This window comes from Bos indicus, chromosome 18 (assembly GCF_029378745.1).
Source record: "Bos indicus isolate NIAB-ARS_2022 breed Sahiwal x Tharparkar chromosome 18, NIAB-ARS_B.indTharparkar_mat_pri_1.0, whole genome shotgun sequence".
NCBI classification, from domain to species: Eukaryota; Metazoa; Chordata; class Mammalia; order Artiodactyla; family Bovidae; genus Bos; species Bos indicus.
This window is the reverse complement of record NC_091777.1, coordinates 47,036,708-47,059,043: the sequence shown is the minus strand read 5'-3', so window position 1 is coordinate 47,059,043 and position 22,336 is coordinate 47,036,708. Positions and strand designations below refer to the sequence as shown.

At 49.2% G+C, this 22,336-nt stretch overlaps 1 protein-coding gene and 1 non-coding gene across 2 annotated transcripts; both read left to right on the top strand.

Annotated features, from left to right (window-relative positions):
* Positions 1-460: 460 nt before the first annotated feature.
* On the top strand, positions 461-20,524 carry NPHS1 (NPHS1 adhesion molecule, nephrin). The gene is made up of 29 exons (XM_070772160.1): positions 461-1,228; positions 1,336-1,551; positions 1,628-1,750; positions 1,920-2,048; positions 2,546-2,627; positions 3,009-3,112; positions 3,289-3,416; positions 3,504-3,675; positions 3,863-4,020; positions 4,269-4,413; positions 4,514-4,638; positions 6,161-6,347; positions 6,544-6,673; positions 6,825-6,997; positions 7,448-7,588; positions 7,686-7,826; positions 8,318-8,439; positions 9,410-9,581; positions 9,677-9,833; positions 9,929-10,080; positions 11,573-11,684; positions 11,768-11,949; positions 13,706-13,762; positions 15,986-16,105; positions 16,244-16,268; positions 16,377-16,452; positions 16,611-16,704; positions 16,808-16,923; positions 19,679-20,524. Exons 1-29 carry the CDS (start codon positions 1,171-1,173, stop codon positions 19,808-19,810), a joined length of 3,729 nt encoding a protein of 1,242 aa, XP_070628261.1. The 5' UTR covers positions 461-1,170; the 3' UTR covers positions 19,811-20,524.
* Positions 19,238-19,340, top strand: LOC139177422 (U6 spliceosomal RNA). Its single transcript, XR_011561865.1, has one exon. It is a non-coding gene; the product is annotated as a U6 spliceosomal RNA (small nuclear RNA).
* Positions 20,525-22,336: the final 1,812 nt, after the last annotated feature.

The following is a 22,336-nucleotide window of genomic DNA, read 5'->3' as shown; positions in this document are numbered from 1 at the left end:
CACATACTTGCACACTCCTCAGCAGAGATTCATAATCTCTTCGAGAGGGAGGTGTCTACTCAAGGAAGGAAGAGGGGCTTCCCTGGTGACTCAGTGGTAAAGAATCCACCTGCCGATGCAGGAGACACAGCTTTGATCCCTGATCCAGGAATATCCCACATACTTCGGAGCAACTAAGCCTCTGCACCACAACTATTGAGCCTGTGCTCTAGAGCCCGGGAGAGGCGACTACCGAGCCCGCATGCCACAACTTCTGAAGCCCGAATGCCCTAGTGCCTGTGCCCCGCAACACGAGAAGCCACCATAATGAGAAGCCTGTGCACCATGACTACAGAGTAACCCCCACTGTCTGCAACTAGACTAAAACTGTCCAGTAACGAAGACCCAGCACAGCCAAAAAATATACAAATAAAATTATTTTTTTTAAGTTTTTAATAAAAAAAAAAAGTAAGGAAGGGACTTGAAGGTCAGGTACCAGGGTAGGAAAAGTGGGGGAGTCTTACCCCCAGGCTAGGCCCAGCTCTCTGCTCCCCATGCTGTGTTGGGACCTCCTGGGTCTGACCTGCTCCCATTTACCCCTGGGCAAGACAGGCCCCTGGGGTCATGGGGGCTAGGGAGGGACCGAGGGATGTGCCTGGCATGTGCTGACAGGGGATTTCTTGCTCCAGCTGTGCTGGGAGGAGCCCTCCGGCAGAGGCCTGAAGCTGGAGACTCAAGAGGGTGCCTGGGGGAGGTGAGGATGAGCAGTGTGAGGACGAGATCGACTGAGAACAGGCCCAGTTCTGCCACTGACTGCATCTTCGCTCTCCTGGGCTCACGGGGCCTGCCGGGTTCAGCGGTGGGTCCTCCCTGAGGGGCTGTGAGTGGAGACCAGGGGTGGGAGTGGCATGAGAGAAAAAAGAGCAACAGAGACTAACTTTGGGAAAGGAGATAGAGACTGAGAGAGAGAAAGAGAACCTTAGAGCAGGAAGGAACATGAGATAGAATACAGGAGGGACAGCAGAAATAGAGAAAGGGCAGGAAGAGAGAAATAGAGAAAGAAAGAAGGAGACAGAAAAAGAGAAACAAAGAGAAAAGTAAGGGGCAGACATAAAGAGGGACCCAGAGAAAGGCAGGCAGACACAGGAGGTGGGCGTGGATACGGCAGACACCAAAGACAGAGGACCTGGGATGGCCCTGAGCACCCACTTCAAGGCTGCACTACTGCTCCTGGGGCTTCTGATGACAGGTGAGTGGGAGACTGGGCTGTGACCAGAGCCAGGTGGCCCTCATTCCCGTGGCCCCTTCTCCAGACAGACTCTCTGCCCTCTCCTACTGACACCTCTGTGTCCCCAGGCCTGACCCAGGTGCCAATCCTGGCCTCAGCCCCCCGAGGCTTCTGGGCTCTGCCCGAAAACTTGACAGTGGTGGAGGGGGCTGTTGCTGAACTGCGGTGCGGGGTCCGCGCCCCTGGCAGCGCGGTGCAATGGGCCAAAGACGGGCTGCTCCTCGGCCCCGATCCTAGGATCCCCAGCTTCCCGCGGTATCGCCTGGAGGGAGACCCTGCTAAAGGTAAGGGGCCAGACCCTGAGATCCTGAGCCACCAGCCAAGGCTGACCTCGGCCCTGACCTTGGGTCCTACCTGCAGGTGAATTCCACCTGCATATTGAAGCGTGTGACCTCAGCGATGATGCAGAGTATGAGTGCCAGGTCGGCCGCTCAGAGACAGGCCCTGAGCTCGTGTCTCCCAGAGTGATCCTCTCCATCCTGGGTATGAATGAGAGACCCCCCAGGACCCATGAGTCTGGACTTCCGCCCTCACCATCTCCAGAGTTGGGGAGTCCAAGCCTCCAGCCCCGCCCCCGCTTCCTCAGACTCAAAGCCCAAACCCTTATATCCCTCTGGGCGGTTCCAGCTCACCCCAGACCCTTTCTCACCAGTGCCCCCCAAGGTGCTTCAGCTGACCCCTGAAGCAGGGAGCACAGTCACATGGGTAGCTGGGCAGGAGTACACGGTCAGCTGTGTGTCTGGGGACGCCAAGCCAGCACCTGACATCACCTTTCTCTTGAGTGAGTGTGGGTGAACTGGTGGGGGCAGTGTGAAGCCCCTGGAGTGGGGAGGGGGTGTATCTGTGATCAGGGCCCTCCTGAGATGGGATGAAGGAGCAGGCATGGGGAGATGCTGAGGGTGGTGTGGGCCCCAGTGAGTGGGAGGGGACATCCAGGGAAAGGACTGAGAATTTTCGTAATTGCTGGACCAGGACTCAGGGAAGAGGCTGAGGCTCCGAACAGAGATATGTGTGTCTTTTTGGTGCAGACACGAGAAGCTAGGGGTGGGTGATACAACCTGGCAAGGAGGGGAGGGGACAGGAGAGGCCCAGGACCCAGTCCTGGGGTCTCCGGGATTCAAGGAAGCCAGAATGTGCAGAGAGAATGAAGCTGGTGTTTCGCCTCCAGAACCAGGAGGGAGGGGGCTGTATGTTCATCCTGAAGGCTTTCAGGCCAGGCCTCCAGGATCTACCCTGGGGGAAACCTGCCACTCGTCTAGCCTTCTTGTTAACCCCAAGGTGGACAAACAATTTCCGGTATCTCTGCTAATGTGAATGAGGGGTCCCAGCAGAAACTCTTCACCACGGAGGCCACAGCCAGGTATGGAAACTGGGATGCCCCCCGCTCAGCCTGATCCTCCAAGTTTCTCCATGAAAACCCCATATCCTAGGGACTCATGCATGGGAACTTGGGTCAGGTAGGTACATCTGGGACCCAATTCCCCACCTGGATGCTCTAAAACTTCTTTGTAGGAACCCTAGTTCCAGAGTATCAAGTACAAAGGTTTTGGCCAGGTGTGGGCCTCTGGGACCTCCATTCTCACTGCTGACCCTCAGCTCTCTTCCACGGAGCTCTAGATCCTAAAGGAAATCACCATAGAGACTTAAATTAGGTGTAGGGACCTGGGATCCCCACCTCTCTACCTTGACTACCCAAATTTCAGATGATAACTGACTTAAGAACCCCAATTTCCCACCCTAGGGTGACACCCCAGAGCTCAGATAATGGGCAGTTACTGGTCTGTGAAGGATCCAGCCCAGCTTTGGATACCCCTATCAAGGCTTCATTCACCATGAATGTTCTGTGTAAGTGGAGAACTGAGTCGGCTGTTGGGGAACAGGAAATGGGGGGCCCGGGGAGCACAGGGATTATGGAAGGCTCAGGTTCTCAAGGGGGAAACATGGGGGTTCAGCGGCAGGTTGTGGGACTTGAAAAGAATGGATGGACTCCCCAGGCCCACTGAGTGACAGTTGCTCCCCAGTCCCCCCAGGGCCGCCCGTCATAGAATGGCCAGGCCTGGATGAGGGGCAGGTGCGGGCAGGGCAGAGCCTGGAGCTGTTGTGCACGGCCCGAGGGGGGAATCCGCTAGCCACACTGCAGTGGCTGAAGGTGAGGGCAGAGGCGGCATGGAGGTGGGGGGAAGGGTGGGGGCCAGGCGCTGGCTCCGAGCTGGCCCAGGCCTGTCCGTGTCTCCAGAATGGCCAGCCCGTGTCCACAGCATGGGGCACAGAACATGCTCAGGCGGTGGCGCGCAGCCTCTTAGTGATGATCGTGAGGCCGGAAGACCATGGGGCGAGGCTCAGCTGCGAGGCCTACAACAGTGTATCTTCAGGGATCCAGGAACGTGGGGTCACGCTGCAGGTCACCTGTGAGTCCTGGTGCCAGCTGCCCATCTGTTGTCAGTCTATGCCCCAGGGAACCATCTGTTTGTGCCCCCAAACCATGCCGGTCGGATGCCAAAGACCTCATCATCTGTCCCCAGTCTCCTGTCTGTCTGGGCTGATCTGTGAGCTTTCCAGCCCAGCTTAGTGTCTCTCCTCCGTTCATCCCTGCAGTCCCCCCCAGTGCCATTACTATCTTGGGATCTGCGTCCCAGTCTGAGAACAAGAACGTGACACTCTCCTGCATCACCAAGTCCAGTCGCCCACGGGTCCTCCTGCGATGGTGGCTGGGCTGGCGGCAGCTGCAGCCCAGTGAGGAGACGGTCATGGACGTGAGGCGGGGGTCAGGCTCCTGGGTCCAAGGGTGGAGGGAGCTGAGGGCACATCTCCTGGATCCGGGAGAGGAGGGGTCTGGAATCTGGGAAGCCTTGATCCCTGGGGAGCCTGGACTGGCGTCCAGGGCCCCCTGGGTCTAACAAATGAGTCAGTGGAGATGATTCATGGGTCCCTGTTGTGACCTGGGCTGGTATCATGGATGGGGGTTCCCTAGTCCCCAAATCTGAAGCCCGATCCCTGCCAGGGCCTGCATGGTGGCCACATCTCCATGTCTAACCTGACATTCCTGGCGCGACGGGAGGACAACGGTCTGACCCTCACGTGTGAGGCCTTTAGCGAGGCTTTCACCAAAGAGACCTTCAAGAAGTCGCTTACCCTAAATGTGAAATGTGAGCCTCCACCCTTGCCCGGGGGTACCCCAATCCTTCAAGACCCTCAACCTCAGGCCCCAGCCCAGAGAGAAGTCACTCTACCTAGCTTTCCCCACAGATCCTGCCCAGAAGCTGTGGATTGAAGGCCCTCCAGAGGGGCAGCGCCTCCGGGCTGGGAACCGGGTGAGGCTGGTGTGTTTGGCCATTGGAGGCAACCCAGACCCTTCCCTCACCTGGTACAAGGTTGGTGCCCAGCAAGAAGGGTTGTGGGGTGGCCAGGAACATGGGGGAAAGATGAAGCTCTTTCTTTCCTCCAGAGTCTAGGGCAACCTGAGTTTCTTGAAAAATACCGGAGATTTTGAGTTTCAGCAGGGAACTGAAAAGACAAACGCCGTAAGAATTAAATCCAATCTTAGGAAAACTGAGGAAATTCTGGGAAAATAGTAAGAATTCTAGAATTAAAGAATTCTGGATCAGGAATGGGAATTCTAGAGAAAAGGGAATAAATTTCATTACAACTAAAGGAGATTCTGATGAAACCTTGGAATACAGGTAAAATGGCTAGAATTTTAGGGAAAGAGTAAGAATTCCAGAAACAAAGACAAAGGTGGATAAAGGGGAAAGACTAGTAATTCTATAGAACATTTGAAAAATCACTAATTTTAATATTAAGTCGAATTCTTGGGATTGGGAGTAAGAAAATGAAATTTCATTAAAATTTAAGAATTCTGACTGAATTCTTGGAGAATCTTGGGAAACTAGGAATCTAGTGGAAATTCTGGGGGAAAGACTAGGAATTCTAGGAATGAAATTAAATTTCATTTTGTTGTTGTTCAGTTGCTCAGCTGTGTCCGACTCTTTGCAACTCCACGGATGGCAGCACACCAGGCTTCCCTGTCCTTCATTATCTCCCAGAGTTTGCAAAAACTCATGTCCATTGAATCGGTGATGCCGTCCAACCACCTCATCCTTTGTCACCCCCTTCTCCTCCTGCCCTAATCTTTCCCATTATCAGGGTCTTTTCCAATGAGCTGGCTGTTTGCATCAGGTGGCCAAAATATGGAGCTTCAGCATCAGTCCTTCCACTGAACATTCAAGGTTGATTTCCTTTAGGATTGACTGGTTTGATCTCTGTCCAAGGGACTCTCGTTTAATTGGATGGGGAAATGCCAAGAATTAGGGCAACACAAAGGATTCAAGTAAAGGACTAGGATAATAAGAAGCCATTAGTGGATTCAGAAATCTGTGACCAGGGAATGGAATTAAAGGAAAGATCAAACGAAATCTTTGAGGAAGCTTTGGATTTTAAGAAAAAGAGTTAAGGAGAGGCAAAAATGAAGAAATTCTGGGAAAGGTTTGGGAATTCCAAGGGAGTTTCCCGGTGTAGGAGGTTTGGTAAATATAGCTGGAATGAATTTCGAGGAGTGGGGCTGAGGGTCGGCCGAGGGCACCGACAGTTGCAGGCCTCCAGAGAGCAGAGGAGTGGGGCGGGAGTGGGGGGTGAAGCGTGGGACTGGAGGCAGGTTCAGACTGCAAAATCTCGGGGCTCCAGGGACCCAGTAGACGGGAGAGATGCCGGGTGGGGTCTGCTCAATTCTAGTCCCCATTCCTCTGCCTTAGCCGATGCTCACCGAAGGGGGCGCCTTTTCCTCACCACACAACGGCTTTATTTATCTGGGCTGGAGGCAGCCCACCTAATGGGGACGTCTCGGGAGGCGGGGATGGCAGGGCTCCCCTTGGTCCCCCAGTCAGTCTCGGCCCTTAGGACTCGCGCACCGTGACCGAACCGCGGCCGCCCCAGGAACCACGGCGGGTGCAGCTGGGAAGTGTGGAGAAGTCGGGGAGCATCTTCTCCCGAGAGCTGGTGCTGATCACGGGTCCGTCGGACAACCAGGCCAAGTTCACGTGCAAAGCCGGCCAGCTCAGCGCGTCCACGCAGCTCGTGGTGCAGTGTGAGGGGGCGCACTGCGGGGCTGGGAGGGCTGCTGCGGCGGGGAACTGAGAGGGAGCCTTGGCTGGTGGGGTGGGAGAGTGGGGGCGGCTGGGGGAGGGGTGGATGCTGAAGAGCCCAGGACGCACTCGCGGCTGGGCGGGGCTGAGTCCCTCCTCTTCACCTCTGAGCCTCGCTCCTCCCACCTGTTCCCGAAGTCCCCCCGACAAATGTGACGATCCTGGCCAACGCGTCGACGCTACGCCCCGGGGATGCCTTAAACTTGACGTGCGTCAGCGTTAGCAGCAACCCTCCAGTCAACTTGTCGTGGGACAAGGAGGGGGAGAGGTAAGTGTGCGACAACCCCCGTCCCTCCCCGGTTCTGATCACATTCCTTTACAGTCAGAAACCTGCCCCCGCCCGACTTGCCGTCCTGCCTGGTACCCGGCACCCAGTACCCAGACTCTAGCTCTGGTCCCGCTCCCGGCCCGGTCTGCAGGCTGGAAGGTGTGGCCGCCCAGCCCCGCCGGGCTCCATTCAAAGGTTCCGCCGCCGCTAGGAGCGTCCTTCTGAGACTCTCATCCCGTGACCACGGCCACCGCGTGACCTGTAGCGCCCACAGCACCGAGCTGCGGGAAACCGTGAGCGCCTTCTACCGCCTCAACGTGCTGTGTACGTGCGCAGGCCTGGCATCCCTCTTGATACCTATCTGACCCTATACTACAATACTTGGGTTACAATATACAATTCAATATAGTACAATACTTGGATACTGTCTTTGACTTTCATTCTTAACTTCAGAAACTTTCCTGCTCTTTATCCTGACACTCGACCTGCACCGATTCCTATCCTGCCCATCCCCCATCTTCCTTTTTTGTCCTGTATCCTAACCCCTGACCTTGACCCGTATCCCGAACCCTGTTTCCATCCTTCAGTCTGACTCTGGTCTCTCTGAACCTAACCCCCCATCTCAGCTCTGAACTTAATTGCTCCCTTGTCCACAAGCTTAAAATCTCGGCGAGACCTCGACTTTAACCCTTTATACCTGCACCTGATCTCAAATCCATCCCCGGGCCCGAACCTTAACAATCTTGACTCCCCGCGGGGCCTCCTCGTTCGCAGACCCTCCAGAGTTCCTGGGGGAGCAGGTGCTTGTGGTGACCGCGGTGGAGCAGGGCGAGGCACTGCTGCCCGTCTCCGTGTCTGCCAACCCCGCCCCGGAGGCCTTCAACTGGACCTTCCGCGGCTACCGACTCAGCCCAGGTGCACGGAGGGGGCATGGAGAGGGACGCAGGTCTCCAGGACTCCCGGACGGGGTTGAGGGCGGATTTAGCAAGCTCCTCACCTTTACTTCCCACAGCTGGCGGCCCTCGGCATCGTATCCTGTCTGGTGGAGCGCTGCAGCTATGGAATGTGACCCGCGCTGACGATGGCCTTTACCAGTTGCACTGTCAGAACTCGGAGGGCACGGCGGAAGCTCTCGTGAGACTGGATGTACAATGTGAGACCCCTCATCACCGTAGGAAACTAAGGAGCTCTGGGAGCCCCGCCCATCACGGAAGCCCCGCCCACCCAGGGAGTCTTGCTCGCTGTGGAGTTTCCTCTTTATGGAAGCTCCGCCCACCCAAGGGATATACCCATCCTGGAAACCTCCCCATTCTGGGAGACCCTACTGTGACGGAGCCACGCCCACTTTGGGAAACGTGCCCATTAGAGAGACCCTTTGTAGAATCTCTGCCCACCTACTCCGGTCAGGAAGCCAAGCCAATCCACGCAATTCTGGAAGTCCATCGGACCTACTCTTGTCACTACAGTAGCATAGTAGACGGTGGGGACAACCTCACTAACACGGAGAACTTTATTCTAAAGGCAGACTTGATCACACTCGTAACTTTCCCGGGCACCTCTAAGACACCCCTCCCACCTTGGAGCCCTCTTCCACCATGGCCTGTCTGGGCCCAAATGCCTTCCCCAAGCTCCTGCCTTCCCTAGATGCTCCCACCATCCGAGCTCTCCAAGACCCCACTGAGGTGAATGTTGGGGATTCTGTGGACATAGTCTGCACTGTGGATGCCAATCCCATCCTTCCTGAGATGTTCAACTGGGAGAGGCTGGTGAGGAGCTAACCTTTGGTAAATAGAGGTGTGGGCTGGGAGATGTGATTTCTTGACTGTAAGCTCCTCGAGAGGAGGGGCTTTATGACCCTATATAACTGTAGTTGTCAGGACATGCTCGAAGAACTAACTGTTGAATGGTAGATGGATAAGTGCATAAGTGAATAGATAATCAGGTGGGTGGGGGGTACATGGTTGGATATATGGATGGATACGTGGTGGGTGGATGAGTTAGTAGATAGATGAATGAGTGGATGGAAGAACAGATAGACAAATAAGCAAGTGAATGAGTGGATAAATGGATCAATAAATTAGGCAATTAGATGATTGAATGAGAGAAATGAGTAGATTGATTAGATTAGAGAGTAGATGGATGGGTAGATACACCATCGGTGGAAAAGATGTCTATGGAAGGAAAATGGATAAATGGATGGATAGATGGGTGGGTGCACAGGCCAATGGAGAGATGGATAAATAGGCAGCCAGATAAATTGATGAACAGATGCATGGATGTATTGATGTGCATGTGTTTGAGTGAATAGATGGAGTGGATAAGTAGATAGAAGGGTGAATGGATGGGTAGAAGGAACCAAATGGTTAGATGAATGATGGGTGAATGGATGAATGAATGGAAGGGAAGATTGATGGATGTATGGATAAATGAATGAATTGACAGATAGGTGGATGGTTAAATACATTGATGGATGGGTGAATAGAAGGTTCCAAGCAAGAATGGTTGAGTAAATGGATGGATGAGTAGTTGACTGGATTGGTGGCTGAATGGATGGATCCATGCATGAATGGTGGGATAAATAAATGAATGATTGGGTGGAATGACAGGGAAATTTTTTTCTTTGCTAGGAAGAGTGATTGTGGCTGGGAGATAGAGGCTGCAGATGGGGACTCAGTTTGAGGGCTAATGGAGCTGGGGCTGGACCTGGGGACAATCTCCCAAGTCTTGGACCTCTAGGGAGAAGAAGGGGAGGACCAGAATCTGGATGACATGGAGAAGATGTCAAAGGGATCCACAGGGCGTCTTCGTATTCACCATGCCAAGCTGACCCAGGCTGGTGCTTACCAATGCATTGTGGACAATGGGGTGGCACCTCCAGCCCGAGGGCTGGTCCGTCTTGTTGTCAGATGTGAGTAACAACCAAAGCCCTAACTTCAAGGCCTGCCACTAAATCCACATATCATGTCCTTCCATACACCTCATGTTGAGCTCCAACCCCTCCAGTTGCCCCCCATGTGGAGCATCCCGCTCCCCTAACGAAAGTGGCTGCAGCTGGGGACAGCACTAGTTCTGCCACCCTTCACTGTCGTGCCCGAGGCGTCCCCAACATCGTCTTCACTTGGACCAAAAACGGGGTCCCTCTGGATCTCCAGGATCCAAGGTGAGTCCAGGCCGAACCAGGTAGCACTCCAGCCCTACCTTCGATCCCCCAGCCCCAGTCACCCTCCCTGAGTCCCTGCTGCATCTCCGCTCCAGGTACACAGAGCACACATATCACCAGGGTGGCGTCCACAGCAGCCTTCTGACCATTGCCAACGTGTCTGCAGCCCAGGACTATGCCCTCTTCACATGCATAGCCACCAACCCCCTCGGCTCGGACCACACCAACATTCAACTCGTCAGCATCAGTATGGTGGGAGAGGGCTGGGAGGCTGCTGGGAGGGTAATCCCCTAAGTCAATCCCCCGGTCTCTGGTTGGTCCCAGAATGACAGTGTTCCTGAAACCTGAGAAGTGTTTATGAATGAGGATGGAGTTTTTGCCTGCTCCAAAAGTCCCATTGGAGACTGGATTTTTTACGGAAACTGACAACAAAGGAAAAAATGGAAGGGGTTTCTTATTGCCCCAAGCCTGGTGGCTCAGTGGAAAGAACCCACCTGCCAGTGCAGGAGACACAGGTTCGATCCCTGTTCTGGGAAGATCCCCTGGAGAAGGAAATGACAACCCACTCCAGTTTTCTTGCCTGGAGAACCCCATGGACAGAAGAGCCTGGCATGCTACAGTCCACGGGGTCACAAAGAGTCATGACTGAGTGACTGAATGCAATGCAACTGAAAAGTAGATTTTCAGGAGTCGCTGGATCTAGGTTCAGCTGTCATCAAGAACTCTCCATCTCTCTGGATTACTTTTCTCTGTGTTGGCTATCTTGTAAGGCTTCCTAACAGTGGCATGAAAGTACTAGAATTAAGATCCACTGGCTCCCCTTGACTCCCAGCCCATTCCTGACCAGTCAGGTGGTGAAAGGAAGACAACCTGATTGTTGTTCTTGTTGGCCAGACCCAGTCATGTGTCCATCCTACAAGGAGGGGAGTCACTTCCATCAGATGCACGTGGCCTGAGAATGTGGGCGAGTGACTCTCCAATGGGTATTCAGTGTTCTGTAACCAGAAGAAATGAGGGGAATGGATATGAGATAGACACAAAAGTCCACTACAAGAAACATGTGTCATACAGTCAATCTTCATCATTGGCAGAGTCTGTATTTACAGTTTTGCCTACTTGTTAGAACTTATTCATAAGTCCCAAATCAATACTCATTCTGCTTTCCCAGACATTCAGGGGACTGTAAAGAGGGGATGAAAAATTTGAGTCACGCAATGAGTACACTCTCAGCAGAGGTGGAACAAGATGACACTCTGCCTTCTTACAGCTCTCGCTTTTTGCACCTTTGTGCTTTTTGTTAATCGTTTTGCTACATAAAATGGCCCTCAAGCACAGCACTAAAGTGCTGTCTGGTGTTCCTAAGCTTAGGAAGGCTGAGATGCGCCATTTGGAGAAAATACGTGTGTTTGGTAAGCTTTGAACAGGTTTGAGTTCCAGCAATTCATTCAATGTTAATGAATCAACAGGTATATTAAATAAGATATCTTTAAGCAGAAACATGCATAATACAATATCATGCATTAATTGGTTGATGAAAATGTGACTGGAGGCTCGTGGGAGTCTAAGCCTGCATTTCCCTTGGAAGCAATGGCTTGGTATTTGCTATTGACTTTAGAGAACATAACCACCATGAATAATGAGACTCAACTACATATTTGAAATCATTCTTAGCAAGAATCTGGAAGGAATCTTCCAGAATCCTTCTGAATCCTCTATGTCCCCCATCCCTCACCTCAAAGGCCGCCCTGATCCGCCATCGGGACTGAAGGCTGTGAGCATGACCCCATATTCAGTGGGCCTGGAGTGGAAGCCTGGCTTTGATGGGGGCTTGCCACAGAGGTTCCAAATCAGGTAGGTCTCTATCATGAAAGGAAAGGGTTGTAGCCAATAGGGCTGGGGTACCTTCCTGATTGACTGCCCTCCCTTTTATGCAGGTATGAGGCTCTGGAGACTCCAGGGTTCCTCTACATGGATGTCCTACCACCCCAGGCCACCACCTTCACACTGACCGGGCTGCAGCCTTCTACACGATACAGGGTCTGGTTGCTGGCCAGCAATGCCCTGGGTGACAGCGGACTAGCTGACAAAGTGTCCCAGATCTCGATCACGACCCCAGGTGGGAAGGGACATTCTTGCACAATTTGCAGAATTACTCAGAGGACTTATAGGGTGGAGTCGATACTATTATTCCCTTTTTGCTGATGGAGAAACTGAGGTCCAGAGAGGTTAATCAACTTGTCAAAACTCACACAGGTAGAAGGAGCTACAGATGAAATTTAAACTCAGGCAGATGAACTCCAGAGACTAGTTTTTGCCACTAGACTATACTGTCTGAATGTGATTAGTGACACAAGGGAAATTCAAAGAGAATTTGAATTGAATGAAAATGAAAACAAATGAAAATTGTGAGGGGCAGCTAAAGCAGTGCTTAGCAAGAAATTTATAGCATTAAGTTCTCAGATTTTTTTAAGTCTTCAAATTGACTAAGTTTCCATCCTAAAAAGACTAGGAAAAGAAGGGCAAATTAAACCCAAAGTAGACAAGAGGAAGGAAATAATAAAGAACAGAAATTAATGAATTAGGAAATTGAAAAACAATAAAAGAAAATAATGAAATCAAAAGCTGATTCTTTGAAAAGAGCAATGTTTATAGAGCTAATCAAGATGAAAAAAGAAAGAAGACACCACTCTTAACCAATATAAGGGATGAAAAAGGGAACATTACTACTGATCCTACAGACATTAAGGGGAAATTAGGAGGTATTACAAACAACTTTATGTCAATAAATTCAGCAACTTTGATGACACAGATTAATTCCTTGAATACGAATGAGAACATGTGGACTCTGGTAGACTACTACAGCGCAGTGGCCAATCACACAGAGCCTGGTTCCAACAAACCTGGTTTCAAGTCCCAGGTCTGCAACTTCCTAGGTGTGAGACCTTAGGCAAGTACTGAAGACTCAGTATAACCTTTGAGCCTCAGTCTGTAAAGATAAAGTGTGTCTCCAGTCTCTGTACCTCAGTTTCTGAAAGTAAGGTCTATCTTAGACAATTGTAAGAAATATATAAATTAATATATCTAAAGCTCTTAGAACAGGGCCCTGTACAAAGCTAGTGCTATGTAGATGCTAATTTAAAGAAATGCCCCCACTCACTTTTTATTTACTTTGCCCCATGAAAGTTCCCTTTTTCTATCTTTTCCTTTCTGATCAGTTTAGTTCAGTCGCTTAGTCGTGTCCAACTCTTTGCAACCCCATGGACTGCAGCACACCAGGCATCCCTGTCCATCACCAACTCCCGGAGCTTGCTCAAACTCATGTCCATCGAGTCAGTGATGCCATCCAACCATCTCAACCTCTGTTGTCCCCTTTTCCTCCTGCTTTTTTCCCCCTTTTCCTTTCTGATAGGGCAGACTTTTTCCTCATGGAAGTAAGGACTCTTTCCCATCCCTACAATGTTGCCTCCTCTTTCCCTGTTCCAGTTTTCCCTTTAAGCACTAAAGCATAAAGTAGTACTATATTCACCTCCCTTGCTCTAAAACTTATACCTATATTAAGGCATCCAGAGAACCCTGAATTTTTAAAAATTAATCCCCCAAATTGACAATTCAGGTTAAAGGAGCCTTCTACACCATAAAGCACTCATCAACAATATATTATTTTATTATTAGCATTAGGTTTAGAATGGCTATTAATAGTATCATCATTATCATCAGCAATTTCCAGTTCTCTTTGAAATATTCCTAAAGTCAGAAATTAATTCCTATAAGTCTCAAAACTGGGTTGTAAAGCTTAATAGGAGACATAGAAATATTTAAGGTTTATCTCAGTTTGTTGATGTTAATTTTCATTCTCTATCTCCACCTCCCAGGTCTAGACCAACCTTCTCGAGAACCCGACTACCAGCTACCCACAGAGCAGCCTGCAGGTAAGTCTTCAATCCCCAAATAGCCCTCTGCCTCTTGAAAACAACTTTCTGGTCTCTAATCCCACCCCCTCTGCCTTATGACTATCATCCCTTAAGACTTAAGTCAGACCCACAGGCCCTCACTCATATCCTTAGCTCTTCCTCTTACTTGAGTGTGATAAATTTTCTTTTTTCCTAATTTACCTGCATGTGATAAAATTTCTCTCTTCCCTGTGCAGAGCCTGTGTCAGTTGGCTTTTGCTGCATAACGAACTATCCCAAACATGGGCACTTATAGCAACAAACATGATTTCTCATGATTCTATGAGTGGCTGAACAGTTCTGCTCTGGGCTATGGTCAGCTGGCAGCTCTGCTGGGACCTGTTGATCTAGGATAGCCTCTCCTCACTCGTCTGGCAATCTGACTTGTAATTGGGACATTGGAGATCACCAGGTCACAAGTGTCTCCTTGGCTCGTTCACATGGAGGTGGTCACTAGAGTCCTAAAAGCAACGAGAGCGCAAGTTCCAATTTACAGGCACTTTTCAAGCTTCGGATTATTTTTTATTTTAATTGTTAAATATTAATTATTTAAAAAATTTTGGGCCAGGCCGTGAGGCATGTGGGATCTTAGCTCCTCAGTCAGGGATTGAACCCACATCCTCTGCATTTCAAGTGTGGAGTCTTAACCACTGGACCATGAGGGATTTCCCTTTGAGCTTCTCATTGTATCTTACTGGCTGAAGCAAGTGGCATGGCTCAACTCAGAGTTAGTATAGGGGGAAGTCTTAAGAGTATGCATGTTAGTTGCTCAGTTATGTCCAACTATTTGTGACCCCCATGGACAGTACATCGTCAGGCTCCTTTGTCCATGGGATTCTCCAGGCAAGAATGTTGGGGTAGGTAACCATTGCCTTCTCCAGGGGATCTTCCTCACCCAGAGATTGAACCCAGGTCTCTTTTTTTGCAGGCAGATTCTTTATCACCTGACCCACCAGGAAAGCTCTCAGACTATGCATATAGTGAGACAATCATGACCATTTTGCAAATAATCAATCCCCTTTAGAGTCTGAGAAGGTTGTAAATGACAGAAATTCAGTTGTTGTTGACAATACAAAGAATGGCTTGGCTCATGAAATTGAAACTCCAATTGTGGCTGGATTCAGGTACTCAAAATGTTCACCAAGAATCAGTTTCCCACTCTCTCAACTTTGCCTTCAACTCTGATGACTTCTTTCTCAGATTTTTCTCTTAAGAAGGCAGAGAAGTCCTCCCACACCTTCAACTTTTATTTCACTTCTTAGCAACTAGCCGAAGCGTGTCCTAGGTGTTCTGCCAAAAATCTACCTTGGGTCAGATGCCAGTCTCTGAACTGATCACTGTGGGAATGGGGATGGGAACTCTTAACGGCCAAGTCAGGCCATGTGTCTTCCATGGAGTCCTATGGAGCCAACCAGACTGAGAGCAGGGAGTAATTACTGGCAAAGGAAAATGAGTCCTGTTAGCAGGAGGTGGGGAAATGGGTGCTGAGCAGATGGCTGCTGAGAGGGACTCAGTCTTATCCTCGGGGATATAGCAGAGGATTCTGATGTTGTCTGAGATGGAAGTTTGTGCAAAGAGGAAGTCATTTGAGATGAAGTTTGAAAGAATAGAAGCTTGCTTGAGATGAAAGGACATTTAAAGACAGACACTCTACTATTTAAAGGCTTAGATGTGTGGGTTTGCCTCAATGATTCTGGAAACAGCCAGCGGTTAGTTTTGTGTGGCTGGAGGGTCAATAGTTGGTGGGCAAGAGTGAAGATGTGGGAAGAGGCCTGATCATAGAAGATCTTGAATGCCCAGCTAAGGACCTGAAGTTCCTCCTTGAGTCCATACATGGGGCTTGGACAAAGGTAGCATTAGCAGTAGCACTGCTAATGCCTTGATTTGAGAAAGGAGCCACCTGCTCTCGGGTGGCAAGAGGAGTGAACATGGGGTCTTCATGGTGGCCCAGTGGTTAAGACTGTGCTTCCAATGCAAGGGGTGTGGGTTCAATCCCTGGTCAGGGAACTATGATCCCACATTCCCTGTGGTGCAGCCAAGACATTTTTTAAAACAGGAGTGGACATAGAAACCCCTGCCCATCTGCTTCCCTGACCTAGGAGGAGGGCTTTGCTTGGTCAGGGACAGGCTTTTTCAGAGAACCTCAATTGAAGTCTGAAACCAATTGTTTGGGCTCATCGAGGGGTAACTTCCACCCCACAGGACCCTCGGAGATGCCCTTGCTGCCTGTGCTGCTTGCTGTTGGAGGTCTTTTGCTGCTTTCGAATGCCTCCTGTGTCGGGGGATTCCTCTGGCAGCGGAGACTGAAGCGTCTTGCTGAGGGTGAGAAGAGACCCTTCTCCTGCTGGGACAGAGTCCAAGGGTGATGGGAACTCTGGGTTTGCTGCATACTGAAGGTCTCCCAGGGCCAAGTGGGCTCAAGGGGTGTATCTCTGACCCCTTTTCCCCTACTTCCCTCAGGCATTTCCGAGAAGACAGAGACAGGGTAAGTGGGGATATCTGTCTGTAAGGAAGACTCTGGGGAGGAGATTTGAGGGTGATAGCTGTCAAAGGGTCAGTGCCCAACTGCCTCCCCATGCCTCCATCCTGGAAGGTCGGAGGAAGACCGAGTCAGGAATGAATATGAGGAGAGCCAGTGGACTGGAGATCGGGACACTCGAAGCTCCACCGTAAGTGGGGGTGGTCCTGACACCCCACTGACAGGGAATTGACTGTGACTAAAATCCCACCATTAGCTTTAGGTTAATCATTGTCCTTTCCAGGAATGATGGAGTCAGAGGATGGAAAACACTTAATGCTTTTTTATTGGTGGGGGGGTTGTGGACAGGTTAGCACAACAGATGTAGAGCCATATTACCACTCCATGAGGGACTTCAGCCCCCAGCTTCCCCCCACGATGGAGGAGGTGTCTTATCCCCTAGGTGAGTGGTGTGCACAGTGGAACATCCTCTCCCCACCTTTGATACTCCTGACATCTAGACCTAGCTGTCTGATCATCACTCCCCCTCCCCACTCCAATTCCAGGTCTCAGGGCTCTTGAGGAGGAGAATATGGCCTTTCCTGGGCACCTGTATGATGAGGTGGAAAGAGTGTATGCTCCATCTCGGGCTTGGGGACCCCTCTACGATGAAGTACAAATGGTGAGGAGATTTATATCCACAGAAATATTTCCTAGTTAGTGCCGGAGATCCCCCTCCTACTGCCTGTATTAGTTCAGGTAAGCTAGCTGCTGTAGCAAAGAGGCCTGGCCATAATCCAGTGGCCTAAACAAGACAGCCTATTTCTTTCTCGTGTAGCAGTCAGAGGGGAGTGGCTGTGCTGCACATGGTTATTCTGCAACCCATGCTCTTTCCATTGTGTTCCTCTGCCATCCCCTAGTGAGTTGAACAAGTTTACATGGATGGGCCAGTTCACTGGGGGTTTCAGCTTGTGGGAAAGGGAAAAAGAGAGCATGGTAGAGGCACGACCCTGACTTATGGTCCAGGCCCAGAAATGTACACACTGCTCTTATTCCACTGGTGAGAATATGGACATGGCCACACCTTAACTGCAAAGGAGGCTGAGAAATGCAGTCTACTTGGCAGCTCTGTGCCCTACTAGGATTCTGTTACTGTGGAAGAAGGAAGGTGTGTATTTGGTTGGATAACTAGCCATCTCCACTATACTGGTTACAGCAGAGAGATAGAAATACTTTTTGGACCCACTCAATGGAAACGTCAAGAGACAGAATTGTCTTCAGGCCTACCCAGAATTTTCTCTCTAAAGACAATCCCTAGCAAATCCAGGTTTCTATCCTATTAGATTATAAACCTTGAGAGAAAGAGAATGCCTCTTATCCAATCACTCCAAAGCCCCAACTCGGACTCTTAGTGGTTTAGCTCGGTTCACATAGTTGTTGCTGAATGTTGCTGGTTCACTGAGGCAGGAGATAGAATATATACTAGTTGGACAAATCTGGGGCAGTGTCCACACATGGCATCTGGGATTAGAGGCCAGCCCCACTCAATCCACTGAACTGAGAGTGGGAGAGAGATGCAGAACCCAGAGGGAAGTGAAGATGGTGGTTGGGCAGGCACAAACCACAAACAAGCACCTTGACCACCAACTAAGCCCCACCTACTGGCTCACAGAAAGAGATGGGGCAGAACCCCTGACTTTCTGTGTGGCCTTGACTAATGCTCTGGCACCTGTGGGCCAAAGACTTCCCTCTGTAACTTTGTTCCCAATGGGGCACCGGCCTCCCCACCACTGTGGAAAGAACGCGATGCTGTCCATGGTGCTGAACACACATGCCCTCTAAAAGCACAGATAGAGCCTGCACACTTTTCCTGTAAAGGGCTAGACAGTAAATATTTTGGGCTTTGCAGGATATAGTGTCTTCCTAAAAACTACTCAACTCTGCCATAAAAATAGCCATAGAGAATACATAAATAATTATGACTAACTTCCAATAAAACTTTTATTTTTCGACACTGAAACTTGAACTTCATATAGTTCTCACATGTCACGAGTATCACTCTTTTTTAACAAATATTTCTCAGCAATTAAAAAATATAAAAAATATTCTTGGGCAATACAAAAACATGCAACGAGCCATATTTGGCTGCTTGCTCTAAAGTTTGCTGATCAAAAACAACCATTTTCTCCCAAAATCTAAGGCAAAGCACATCCTCAGTAAGGACCACCCTGCTGCTGCTGCTGCTGCTTGCTGCATTGCTTCAGTCGTGTCTGACTCTGTGCGACCCCAGAGACGGCAGCCCACTAGGCTCCGCCGTCCCTGGGATTCTCCAGGCAAAAGTACTGGAGTGGGGTGCCATTGCCTTCTCCAACGACCAGTGCGGAAGAACACTGGAGTGGGTTGTCATTTCCTTCTCCAATGCATGAAAGTGAAAAGGGAAAGTGAAGTCGCTCAGTCGTCTCCGACTCTAGCGATCCCATGGACTGCAGCCTACCAGGTTCCTCTGTCCATGGGATTTTCCAGGCAAAAGTACTGGAGTGGGGTGCCATTGCCTTCTCCAACGACCACCCTACATGGCCTTTAATCTCTTCTATTTTGATGAGGTAGTGTTTTGGACATTCATAAAACCAACAGAATCAAGACTCACATGCCACAATTCCCTAACTGATGTTGTTGTTCTGTTGCTAAGTTGTGTCTGACTCTTTGAGACCCCATGGACTGCAGCACATCGGGCTTCCCTGTCCTTCCCCATCTCCCAGAGTTTGCTCAAACTCATGTCCATTGAGTTGATGATGCCATTCAACCATCTCATCCTCTCTGTCTTCTCCTCTTGCTTTCAATATTTCCCAGCATCAGGGTCTTTTCCAATGAGTTGGCTCTTCACATCAGGTGGCCAGTGTATTGGAGCTTCAGCCCCAGCATCAGTCCTTCCAGTGAATATTTAGTGTTGATTTCCTTTAGGATGATATCGTGGGCTAATTAAAAGTTTCACATACCTGCTTCAGCAGCACATATACTAAAATTGGAATGATATAGAGAAGATTAGCATGGCCCCTGTGTGAGGATGACATGCAAATTTGTGATGTGTTCCATATTCAAAAAGAAAAGTTTCACATGTATGACATTTAAATTGCTTTTTGACATGAAATTATGAGTTATCTTGGATTTGCTTTAAAAGAATTCCAGTTAGTGGCAGCAAGGGATGATAGAGATAAAGATAAATCAAGATTGACCAAAGGTTGAAATTAGGTGATAGGTTCACAGGGGTTTATTATAATCACTATCCTCTTTGTATATGTTGGAATTGCCTTTATAATTAGAAGTTAAAACATTTTTCTTTCCTGTGAAGTAGAGCAGGAAGGTGTATCCCCCAGAGCTGCAAACATGACTCACCCATAGCATCTTTCTATGGTTCTAACTCCACCTTTGCTTGTCAGGACTCCTGTGATTTCCGCTGGCCTGGAGACAGATATGAGGATGCAAGAGGAATTTATGATCAGGTGGCAGGAGATCTGGACCCTGTGGAACCTGATGCTATACCCTTTGAGCTGAGGGGACATCTGGTGTGAGAACCTCCTCAACACCCTTTTCCTACACCTGCAAGACACAACATGCCCACTGTCCTTTTTATTCTGAGCTAGGCTGAGCCTGTTAAGTGAGCTCCATTGGACACAAAGAGACGGGGCTTTTTCAGGAGGAGAAGTGGAGGGGTGTGTGTAAGTGACAGATGGTTCAAGCTGGTCCAAGTATCAACAAGGCTCCTCTGATGCTTGGTTTTAGAGTTCTCTGTAGGGACACAGTGGATTGTAAAAGACATCTCAATAAATAAAAGTGTCTTTATGCTTTTTAAAGTAAAAATTTTAGAAGTGGGGAAAAAACATACTAAAAACTCAGTTCATTTTGAGTTCAACTAAATCTGAAATAGCTAATAAGTGGAATTTATGAGCCATTGTTATATCCTACTTGTTTTATGCTTTTCCACAGTTATCTACAACACAATGTATAAACTATGACACATATGTATACATAAATAGACTCTATCGAAAATAAACAGACTTTATTGAAAAAGCTGTACTCAAAAGAATGCATACTGTACGGTTTTGCTCATAGAAATTCTAGAACCGGCAAAGCTAATCTACAGGGACAGAGCAATTAGTGGTTGCCTGGGGCCATGAGAAGGAACTGACTACAAAACATATGAGAAAACTTCTGAGAGGGTGATAATAATTTTCTATGTGATGACTGTGGTGGTCAAAACTCACTGAACTCTATGCTTAAGATGGGTGCATTTTATGGTACATAAATTTACCTAAACAAAAGTGACCTTAAAAACAGGCACCATAGGGTCTTTCCTGGTGGTTCAGTGGCTAAGACTCTGTGCTCCCAATGCAGGGGGCCCGGGTTCAATCCCTGGTCATGGAACAAGACTCCACAAGGCCACAGTTAAAGATCCCACATGCTGCAGTGAAGATCGAAAATCCTATGTCCCAGACCTGGTGCAGTCAATAAATAAATACTTTTTAAAAGGCACTATAATAAAGCCTTTTCATACTGTTCATACTGTTCATGGGGTTCTCAAGGCAGGAATACTGAAGTGGTTTACCATTCCCTTCTCCAGTGGACCAAATTTGTCAGAAGTCTCCACCATGACCCGTCTGTCTTGGGTGGCCCTACACGGCATGGCTCGTAGTTTCATTGAGTTAGACAAGGGTGTGGTCCCTGTGATTAGACTGGTCTGGTTAGTTTTCTGTGATTGTGGTTTTCAGTCTGCCCTCTGATGGAGAAGGATAAGAGGCTTGTGGAAGCTTCCTGATGGGAGAGACTGACTGAGGGGGAAACTGGGCCTTGTTCTGATGGGTGGGACTATGTTCAGTAAATCTTTAATCCAATTTTCTATTGATGGGTGGAGCTGTGTTCCCTCCCTGTTATTTACCTGGGGCCAAACTATGATGGGCTTCCCTTATGGCTCAGTTGGTAAAGAATCCACCTGCAATGTGGGAGACCTGGGTTCGATCCCTGGGTTGGGAAGATCCCCTGGAGAAGGGAAAGGCTACCCACTCCAGTATTCTAGCCTGGAGAATCCCGTATAGTCCATGGGTTCGCAAAGAGTCAGACTGAGAGACTTTCACTCACTCACTCACTCAAACTATGATGCAGATAATGAAGATAATGGCAACCTCCTTCACAAGGTCCCATGTAGGCACTGCTACACTCAGTGCCCCAAACCCTGCAGCAGGCCACCGCCGACCCACGCCTCCGCAGGAGACTCCTGGACACTCATAGGCAAGTCTGGGTCAGTCTCTTGTGGGGTCACTGCTCCTTTCTCCTGGGTCCTAGTGCACATAAGGTTCTGTCTGTGCCCTCGAAGAGTTTTATTTCCCCAGTCCTGTGTAAGTTCTGGCAGCTCTATGGTAGGGTTAATGGCGACCTCCTCCAGGAGGGCTTATGCCATACTCAAGTCTGCTGCACCCAGAGCCCCTGCCTCTGTGGCAGTCCACTGCTGACCCATACCTCCACAGAGAGACACTCAAACACAGTTCTGTCTCAGTCTCTGTAGTTTTTCTGAGTCCTGGTGTGCACAAGCTATGTTTGAGCCCTCTGAGCGGGGTATGCGGTTTGATGTTGACGTTTGGGGAATGAGAGTGAAATGTATTGAAATTCTTTGTATCCATCTTAGAACTTTTCTGTAGCCCTAATATTACATCAAAATGAAAGTTAGGATTTTATTTTTTTTAAGTTAGGATTAAAAAGCACTTTGCAAGGATTTCCCTGGTGGTCCAATGGTTAAGACTTCACCTTCCAATTCAGGTTTTTCGGATTCTATCCCTAATCAGGGAACTAAGACCCCACATGCAGTGTGGCCAAAAAACCAAAACAGAAAACAGAAACAATATTGCAATGAATTCAATAAGGACTTTTAAAATGTAAAAGTGCACATAAGAAAATCTTTTTAAAAAGATGTTTAAAAGTACATTGTAAAGGTTTATGATAAAGTCATAGAGGCAAAGAATGGGAAGTACCACCGCGTCTCATGGGTTGTGCAGATCTGACCAGTTCTTTTGATTTTCCCTAGATCTCATTATCTCTTGTCTGCA

Excerpts from the sequence above, each read along its gene's own strand:
- NPHS1 (XM_070772160.1), top strand. The coding sequence starts at position 1,171 with ATGGCCCTGAGCACCCACTTCAAGGCTGCACTACTGCTCCTGGGGCTT. Across the intron at positions 3,113-3,288 it reads ATTCACCATGAATGTTCTGT|TCCCCCCAGGGCCGCCCGTC; the intron begins GTAAGTGGAGAA and ends GTTGCTCCCCAG. Across the intron at positions 16,269-16,376 it reads TCCGAGAAGACAGAGACAGG|GTCGGAGGAAGACCGAGTCA; the intron begins GTAAGTGGGGAT and ends CCATCCTGGAAG.